At 45.9% G+C, this 10,792-nt stretch overlaps 1 protein-coding gene across 1 annotated transcript in view; it reads left to right on the forward strand.

Annotated features, from left to right (window-relative positions):
• NMT2 (N-myristoyltransferase 2) overlaps window positions 1-10,792 on the forward strand; it is a gene marked incomplete in the record, with an annotated part of 47,621 nt that overhangs the window by 19,245 nt on the left and 17,584 nt on the right. Inside the window, 1 exon segment of the mRNA XM_056519097.1 lies at window positions 9,294-9,332. Coding sequence (XP_056375072.1) covers window positions 9,294-9,332 — 39 coding nt within the window.

Genomic DNA, 10,792 nt, shown 5'->3' on the forward strand with positions numbered 1-10,792 from the left:
CTCTAGTATTCATAGCAGTGCCCCCACATATACACACTTCTCTAGTATTCATAGCAGTGCCCCCACATATACACTTCTCTAGTATCCATAGCAGTGCCCCCACATATACACTTCTCTAGTATTCATAGCAGTGCCCCCACATATACACACTTCCCTAGTATTCATAGCAGTGCCCCCACATATACACTTCTCTAGTATTCATAGCAGTGCCCCCACATATACACTTCTCTAGTATTCATAGCAGTGCCCCCACATATACACTTCTCTAGTATTCATAGCAGTGCCCTCACATATACACACTTCTCTAGTATTCATAGCAGTGCCCCCACATATACACTTCTCTAGTATTCATAGCAGTGCCCTCACATATACACACTTCTCTAGTATTCATAGCAGTGCCCTCACATATACACACTTCTCTAGTATTCATAGCAGTGCCCCCACATATACACTTCCCTAGTATTCATAGCAGTGCCCTCACATATACACACTTCTCTAGTATTCATAGCAGTGCCCTCACATATACACACTTCCCTAGTATTCATAGCAGTGCCCCCACATATACACACTTCTCTAGTATTCATAGCAGTGCCCCCACATATACACTTCTCTAGTATTCATAGCAGTGCCCCCACATATACACACTTCCCTAGTATTCATAGCAGTGCCCCCACATATACACTTCTCTAGTATTCATTGCAGTGCCCCCACATATACACTTCCCTAGTATTCATAGCAGTGCCCCCACATATACACACTTCTCTAGTATTCATAGCAGTGCCCCCACATATACACACTTCTCTAGTATTCATAGCAGTGCCCCCACATATACACACTTCTCTAGTATTCATAGCAGTGCCCCCACATATACACACTTCTCTAGTATTCATAGCAGTGCCCCCACATATACACACTTCTCTAGTATTCATAGCAGTGCCCCCACATATACACACTTCTCTAGTATTCATAGCAGTGCCCCCACATATACACACTTCTCTAGTATTCATAGCAGTGCCCCCACATATACACACTTCTCTAGTATTCATAGCAGTGCCCTCACATATACACACTTCTCTAGTATTCATAGCAGTGCCCCCACATATACACTTCCCTAGTATTCATAGCAGTGCCCCCACATATACACACTTCTCTAGTATTCATAGCAGTGCCCCCACATATACACTTCCCTAGTATTCATAGCAGTGCCCCCACATATACACTTCCCTAGTATTCATAGCAGTGCCCCCACATATACACTTCTCTAGTATTCATAGCAGTGCCCCCACCTATACACTTCCCTAGTATTCATAGCAGTGCCCCCACATATACACTTCTCTAGTATTCATAGCAGTGCCCCCACATATACACTTCTCTAGTATTCATAGCAGTGCCCCCACATATACACTTCTCTAGTATTCATAGCAGTGCCCCCACATATACACACTTCTCTAGTATTCATAGCAGTGCCCCCACATATACACTTCTCTAGTATTCATAGCAGTGCCCCCACATATACACTTCTCTAGTATTCATAGCAGTGCCCCCACATATACACACTTCTCTAGTATTCATAGCAGTGCCCCCACATATACACACTTCTCTAGTATCCATAGCAGTGCCCTCACATATACACTTCCCTAGTATTCATAGCAGTGCCCTCACATATACACTTCTCTAGTATTCATAGCAGTGCCCTCACATATACACTTCTCTAGTATTCATAGCAGTGCCCCCACATATACACACTTCTCTAGTATTCATAGCAGTGCCCTCACATATACACACTTCTCTAGTATTCATAGCAGTGCCCCCACATATACACACTTCTCTAGTATTCATAGCAGTGCCCCCACATATACACTTCCCTAGTATTCATAGCAGTGCCCCCACATATACACTTCTCTAGTATTCATAGCAGTGCCCCCACATATACACACTTCTCTAGTATTCATAGCCGTGCCCTCACATATACACTTCTCTAGTATTCATAGCAGTGCCCTCACATATACACTTCCCTAGTATTCATAGCAGTGCCCCCACATATACACTTCCCTAGTATTCATAGCAGTGCCCCCACATATACACACTTCTCTAGTATTCATAGCAGTGCCCCCACATATACACTTCTCTAGTATTCATAGCAGTGCCCCCACATATACACTTCTCTAGTATTCATAGCAGTGCCCCCACATATACACACTTCCCTAGTATTCATAGCAGTGCCCCCACATATACACACTTCTCTAGTATTCATAGCAGTGCCCCCACATATACACACTTCTCTAGTATTCATAGCAGTGCCCCCACATATACACACTTCTCTAGTATTCATAGCAGTGCCCCCACATATACACTTCTCTAGTATTCATAGCAGTGCCCCCACATATACACTTCCCTAGTATTCATAGCAGTGCCCCCACATATACACTTCTCTAGTATTCATAGCAGTGCCCCCACATATACACTTCTCTAGTATTCATAGCAGTGCCCCCACATATACACACTTCTCTAGTATTCATAGCAGTGCCCCCACATATACACTTCTCTAGTATCCATAGCAGTGCCCCCACATATACACACTTCTCTAGTATTCATAGCAGTGCCCCCACATATACACACTTCTCTAGTATTCATAGCAGTGCCCCCACATATACACTTCTCTAGTATTCATAGCAGTGCCCCCACATATACACTCTTCTCTAGTATTCATAGCAGTGCCCCCACATATACACTTCTCTAGTATTCATAGCAGTGCCCCCACATATACACTTCTCTAGTATTCATAGCAGTGCCCCCACATATACACACTTCTCTAGTATTCATAGCAGTGCCCCCACATATACACACTTCTCTAGTATTCATAGCAGTGCCCTCACATATACGCTTCTCTAGTATTCATAGCAGTGCCCTCACATATACACTTCCCTAGTATTCATAGCAGTGCCCCCACATATACACATATACACTTCTCTAGTATTCATAACAGTGCCCTCACATATACACTTCCCTAGTATTCATAGCAGTGCCCCCACATATACACTTCTCTAGTATTCATAGCAATGCCCCCACATATACACACTTCCCTAGTATTCATAGCAGTGCCCTCACATATACACACTTCTCTAGTATTCATTGCAGTGCCCCCACATATACACACTTCTCTAGTATTCATAGCAGTGCCCCTACATATACACACTTCTCTAGTATTCATAGCAGTGCCCCCACATATACACACTTCTCTAGTATCCATAGCAGTGCCCCCACATATACACTTCCCTAGTATTCATAGCAGTGCCCTCACATATACACTTCTCTAGTATTCACAGCAGTGCCCTCACATATACACACTTCTCTAGTATCCATAGCAGTGCCCCCACATATACACTTCTCTAGTATTCATAGAAGTGCCCCCACATATACACACTTCTCTAGTATTCATAGCAGTGCCCTCACATATACGCTTCTCTAGTATTCATAGCAGTGCCCTCACATATACACTTCCCTAGTATTCATAGCAGTGCCCCCACATATACACATACACACTTCCCTAGTATCCATAGCAGTGCCCTCACATATACACTTCTCTAGTATTCATAGCAGTGCCCTCACATATACACTTCCCTAGTATTCATAGCAGTGCCCCCACATATACACTTCCCTAGTATTCATAGCAGTGCCCTCACATATACACATACACACTTCCCTAGTATCCATAGCAGTGCCCCCACATATACACATACACACTTCCCTAGTATCCATAGCAGTGCCCCCACATATACACATACACACTTCCCTAGTATCCATAGCAGTGCCCCCACAAATACACATATACACTTCTCTAGTATTCATAGCAGTGATAAGCAGTTATAAGTACTGAAAGGACTAAGATTTCTTAATAGAAGTAATTTACAAATCTGTTTAACTTTCTGGAGCCAGTTGATATATAAAAAAAAAAGTTTTTTCCTGTAATTAGTCACAGCAGTGTCCCCTCTCTTCACAGACATTTCCCCTTTACTCACATCAGTGCCCCCTTACAAACACACGCTTCCTCTTTAGTCACAGCAGTGCCCCCCTTCCACACACCCTTCCCCTTTAGTCATATTATTGCCCCCCCCCCCCCCCACACACACACTCTTCCCCTTTAGTCACAGCAGTGGCCCCTGCACACACACACACACACACACACACACTTCCCCTTTGGTGACAGCAGTGCCCCCTGCACACACACACTTACCCTTTAGTCACAGCAGTGCCCCCCTGCACACACACACACACACACACTTACCCTTTAGTCACAGCAGTGCCCCCTGCACACACACACACACACTTCCCCTTTAATCACAGCAGTGCCCCCTGCACACACACACACACACACACACACACACACACTTCCCCTTTAGTCACAGCAGTGCCCCCTGCACACACACACACACTTCCCCTTTAGTCACAGCAGTGCCCCCTGCGCACACACACACCCTTCCCCTTTAGTCACAGCAGTGCCCCCTGCACACACACACACACACACTTCCACTTTAGTCACAGCAGTGCCCCCTGCGCACACACACACACACTTCCCCTTTAGTCACAGCAGTGCCCCCTGCACACACACACACACACACTTCCCCTTTAGTCACAGCAGTGCCCCCTGCACACACACACTTCCCCTTTAGTCACAGCAGTGCCCCCTGCGCACACACACACCCTTCCCCTTTAGTCACAGCAGTGCCCCCTGCACACACACACACACTTCCCCTTTAGTCACAGCAGTGCCCCCTGCACACACACACACACACACTTCCCCTTTAGTCACAGCAGTGCCCCCTGTGCGCACACACACACCCTTCCCCTTTAGTCACAGCAGTGCCCCCTGCACACACACACACACACACACACTTCCCCTTTAGTCACAGCAGTGCCCCCTGCGCACACACACACACACTTCCCCTTTAATCACAGCAGTGCCCCCTGCACACACACACACTTCCCCTTTAGTCACAGCAGTGCCCCCTGCACACACACACACACACACTTCCCCTTTAGTCACAGCAGTGCCCCCTGCGCACACACACACCCTTCCCCTTTAGTCACAGCAGTGCCCCCTGCACACACACACACACACACACTTCCCCTTTAGTCACAGCAGTGCCCCCTGCACACACACTTCCCCTTTAGTCACAGCAGTGCCCCCTGCACACACACACACACTTCCCCTTTAGTCACAGCAGTGCTCCCCTGCACTCACACACACTTCCCCTTTAGTCACAGCAGTGCCCCCTGCACACACACACTTCCCCTTTAGTCACAGCAGTGCCCCCTGCACACACACACACACACACTTCCCCTTTAGTCACAGCAGTGCCCCCTGCACACACACTTCCCCTTTAGTCACAGCAGTGCCCCCTGCACACACACACACTTCCCCTTTAGTCACAGCAGTGCCCCCTGCACACACACACACTTCCCCTTTAGTCACAGCAGTGCCCCCTGCACACACACACACTTCCCCTTTAGTCACAGCAGTGCCCCCTGCACACACACACACTTCCCCTTTAGTCACAGCAGTGCCCCCTGCACACACACACACTTCCCCTTTAGTCACAGCAGTGCCCCCTGCACACACACACTTCCCCTTTAGTCACAGCAGTGCCCCCTGCACACACACACTTCCCCTTTAGTCACAGCAGTGCCCCCTGCACACACACACTTCCCCTTTAGTCACAGCAGTGCTCCCCTGCACACACACACTTCCCTTCTTCCTTTCCCTCATCAGGTTATCACAATAAGACTCCTCCTATCCCCCTCCCCAGTAGTCGCAGCATGGCTCCCCTCCCCCTCTTGAGGTGACAGCCAGACGATCGTTCACGGACATCTACCTGATGTCAGAGATCGCAGACTTCACCTCTCTGCTGCATTCTCTTTTATAAAAGGACATAATAAACCCCTGTGGCTATAAAGTGGATATAAAAGGAGACTATTGAGTTCTTTTCTGTCCACCCCCTGGTACAAGTTATGGTCCATGGTGTGAATACAGGTTGTAACGAAGAAAAACATCTTGTATTTAATTTCCTACGCAGGCTGACGGACAGAAATGCGTTGTGCACCTTTGCTCTGAATAATTTATTTCCATTGGTTTCTAGCAGCAGCTGCTTTACCCGGGGTCACTGGGGACGAGTTAAGTAAACAATTTATTTGTATAGAGAACAGTGGGCCGCACTGTGTCCTCCGTCTAGTCTGGAGCCGCGTGTCTTACCTTTTAAGCTTCGGTATTATCACATTTGTTTGACTAGGGCAGGGTTTCCCAAGCAGGGTGCCTCCAGCTGTTGCAAAACTACAACTCCCAGCATGCCCGGACAGCCAAAGGCTGTCCGGGCATGCTGGGAGTTGTTGTTTTGCAACAACAGGAGGCATCCTGGCTGGAAAACGCTGGTGTTTGGCATTAAAGGGGTACTCCGGTGAAACCCTTTTTTCTTTTAAATCAACTGGTGGCAGAAAGTTAAACATATTTGTAAATTACTTCTATTAAAAAATCTTAATCCTTCCCGTACTTATTAGCTGCTGAATGCTACAGAGGAAATTCCTTTCTTTTTGGAACACTGATGACATCACGAGCACAGTGCTCTCTGCTGACATCTCTGTCCATTTTAGCAACCGTGCATAGCAGATGTATGCTAAGGGCAGCATGGTGGCTCAGTGGTTAGCACTGCTGCCTTGCAGTGCTGGGGACTTGGGTTCAAATCCCACTAAGGACAACAATAAATAAAGTGTTATTATTATTATTATTATAATGACGTCAGCAGAGAGAACTGTGCTCGTGATGTCATCAGAGAGCATTCCAAAAAGAAAAGAATTTCCTCTGTAGTATTCAGCAGCTAATAAGTACAGGAAGGATTAAGATTTTTTAATAGAAGTAATTTACAAATATGTTTAACTTTCTGCCACCAGTTGATTTAAAAGAAAAAAGGTTTTCACCGGAGTCTTGTAGGAAGACGTTTTTTCGGTGCTTGAGCAACTATAGGTAGTTTTTGACCCCCCATTATAGTCTGTCACTGGCGCCCACACAATGGTCTGCGTGCCCCGATATTGGACAGTGTTATGTTCTGCGGTACGTACTCTCATTGTCTATGTGACTGGCAAAGATGGCGCCAACAGTACAGCGCCAATAGTGATTGAACAGACAGGTCACATGTTACAACCTCTACTCTTATTCATTGGAAGACTCAAGACACCCCCCCCCCCTTATTTTTTTTTCTGTGATCAGAGGGGGTTCCAGCAGTTAAACCCACCTTGAGCGCACACTTATTCCCTATCCTGTGGATCGGTAGGCAGGGGTGTGGAAATTTAATTTAAAAAACTACTTGTCCACGGGACTAAAACAGCGCAAAATCTATTTGCCCCTCCATGACGATCCACTTGTCCGGCCAATTTTCGCTTTTACGCTCTCGTTTTTTCCTCCTCGCCCTATAATAGCCATAACTACCTACTATAATGACACCTTTTAATTTTTCAATAACATATTCTCCGAAACCAAAATGTGTGTGTGTGTGTGTGTATATATATATATTATATAGTATAATTGGTGAAGTGAAATTGAAATAGTAAAGGATCATTTTGCAGATTTTGTGGTTTTCTTTTCTGCGCCATTTACCTTGTACTTGAGATAACATGATGTTTTGATACTTTAGGTCGCCTGATTACAGCGATACCAGATTTCGACAGTTTCTGTCATGTTTTACTAATTTGAAAAAAAATTCTGAACTTTTTTTGAATTTATTTACCGTAATTGCCTTTTTTTATTTTTTTATTTTTTTTTACTCGTATACCAGGCTGTTTGAGGGCTAATTTTTTGCGCCATAATCTCATAATCTGTTTTTTGTATTGGTACCGTTTTGGTATTGATCTGACTTTTTAATCACTTTTTTTTTCTGGGGTATTATAAAAATTGAAATTCTGTGGTTTGGTATTTTTTTTTTTTACATTTAAGTCATTTACCATATGGGATACATAATGTTCTATTTTAATAGTTCGTACAATTACGAACGTACTGAAACGAAATATGTTTGTTTTTATTATGTTTACATGGTTTTTATATAGGAAAAGGGAGTGATTTGAACTTTTAACATGGAAGGGGTTAATATGTGTGTCTTAAACTTTTATTAAAACCTTATTTTTTTTTATTTATATTTTACACTTTATTAGACTTTTTTTTGGAGGAATCATTAGATTCCTCATGCAGATCCATAGAGTTCTATTGAACTCCATTGATCTGTGAGCTCTGCAATCCATTGATAGAGCCTAGTCCAGCCAGGATCTATCAATGACAGAGCCACAGACACCAGGGAAGCAGAGGTAAGCGCTCCGACTACCTCTATAGCGGATCATCCCCCCCCCCCTGCGATCACGCTGCGGTGGGGGGGGGGGGGGCGATCCACTAGCCCACCAGGGAGCATTCACATGTCCCTTTTAGACGCCGCTGTCAGCTTTTGACAGAGGCGATCTAAAGGGTTAATAACCAGCTGCAGCGATCGCCCCATGCTGGCTATTAGCGGCGGCCCCCGGCTACTGAAAACAGCCGGGGGCTGGAGAATATGGAGCGGGCACGAGTCCGGAGCCCGCTCCATACAGACAGCAGAGCACCGCTGCGCTTGTCAGGTCCGGCCCTGCTTGCCCAAAGCCAGGCTAAGGGCCGGAAAAATTCCCCTGCCCCGCGTCCGGAACTGCATGTCCCGGGCGTCGGGCGATAGGAATTCCACATCCCTGGTGTGTCTGTAAGGTTTCTTGTAGAGATGAGTGAACTTACAGTAAATTCGATTCGTCACGAACTTCTCGGCTCGGCAGTCCATGACTTTTCCTGCATAAATTAGTTCAGCTTTCCGGTGCTCCCGTGGGCTGGAAAAGGTGGATACATTCCTAGGAGACTCTTTCCTGGGACTGTATCCACCTTTTCCAGCCCACCGGAGCACCTGAAGGCTGAACTAATTTATGCAGGATAAGTCATCAACTGCCGAGCCGAGAAGTTCGTGACGAATCGAATTTACTGTAAGTTCGCTCAGCTCTAGTTTTTTGCAAGCTATAATATTGTAGAAATGTGACTAAGAAAACAAGCGCGTTTTCTCCTAATCTGCCTGACTTTGGTCAGACCCCGGTGTGGGCGCAGCCTGATCGCCATTACAGTAGGGAGGGCAGCCTCCTCGCTGGGGGATCGGCCATGTGTAAGGTCTGTCGGGAGGTGGATGTCACCGGGGAAAAGTTAGGGAGTAATTCTTTTGTTTCTTTGTTTTTCACATTAATGCAAGATGGGACAGGACAGGATCAAAGAAGAGGAGGACATCATGGTAAGTCCTGATTGTTGTTTCTGCTAATATTCAGACTAACCCCTCTTAAAGGGAACCTGACAGCAGTTTAGGGAATCCTAACCTACTGCTAGACCATTGTCTCCCAACCAGGGTGCCTCCAGCTGTTGCAAAACTACAACTCCCAGCATGCCCGGACAGCCAAAGGCTGTCCGGGCATGCTGGGAGTTGTAGTTTTGCAACAGCTGGAGGCACCCTGGTTGGGAGACACAGTGTGCCTCCAGCTGTTGCAAAACTACACGCTATACACTAATAGTGGCCATTACCATAAGTACTCTAATACATATAAAATTGTTCTCCGCTGCTGCGTTTATCTGTATAATCAGTTTTTATTGATATGCAAATGAGGCCATCAATGCTCTGGGGGTGTTCAGTTAACCCCTTTGTGCACAGATATGGCCGTCTGCCCACTCTTCTAATAATGCACCCTTATGACTACCGAGCTGCCCCCTTTGCAGTGGCCTTGAGTTACGTCACTGCATAGAGACGGCTTAGGATTCATGAGAGGGCCTTGTCTGTGCACAGAGGGGCAAAGGAACGCCTACAGTGCACCAATCGACCTTATTTGCATAGCAGTAATACTGATTTTACAGATAAACAGCGCACCAGAGCCGCTATATCAATGGTAGTATAATGCTCATAGTAACAACTAGAGATGAGCGAACTTACAGTAAATTTGATTCGTCACAAACTTCTCGGCTCGGCAGTTGATGCCTTTTCCTGCATAAATTATTTCAGCTTTCAGGTGCTCCCGTGGGCTGGAAAAGGTGGATACAGTCCTGGGAGACTCTTTCCTAGGACTGTATCCAACTTTTCCAGCCCACCGGAGCACCGGAAAGCTGAACTAATTTATGCAGGAAAAGTCAGCAACCGCCGAGCTGAGAAGTTCGTGACGAATCGAATTTACTGTAAGTTCGCTCAACTCTAGTAACAACGTCTATTAGCCTGCCCTAACTTGCTGTCAAAGGATGCCGTCCTATGGTGTAAACTGGGGAGGTTTATACATTTTTTTTAATCCCCCGCCCCCTCTGAGAACCATAATTTTTATTTTTTTATTTACATATTTTTTTAAACTTCCTATAGGCCTAGTCCACGCTGCTGAATACACACTGCCAGAGAGTTTCTGTGAAATGATCTGTGGTAGGACCGTGCAGACATTGCTGTCTCCATAGACGGCAATGCAGTCTGGCAGAATTCTGTTTCGCAGTCTGCAAAGAGCAGCAAAACTCCCATTAAAAACAATGGGACTCTGCAGCAAGAGGAATTCACACCACGATTTGACCTTCCGATGCCTAGATACGATTTCGGAAGCTCAAGTCGCCTGAATTCGTATCTGTGCACGGATAGGTACGGACAGATACGGAGCCATTAACTATTACGGGGCTGCGGACCAGATCGTAGTCAGCTAGTGACTATGATCTGGTCATTTTCTCAGCATGTCA

This window comes from Hyla sarda, chromosome 5, assembly GCF_029499605.1.
Source record: "Hyla sarda isolate aHylSar1 chromosome 5, aHylSar1.hap1, whole genome shotgun sequence".
NCBI classification, from domain to species: Eukaryota; Metazoa; Chordata; class Amphibia; order Anura; family Hylidae; genus Hyla; species Hyla sarda.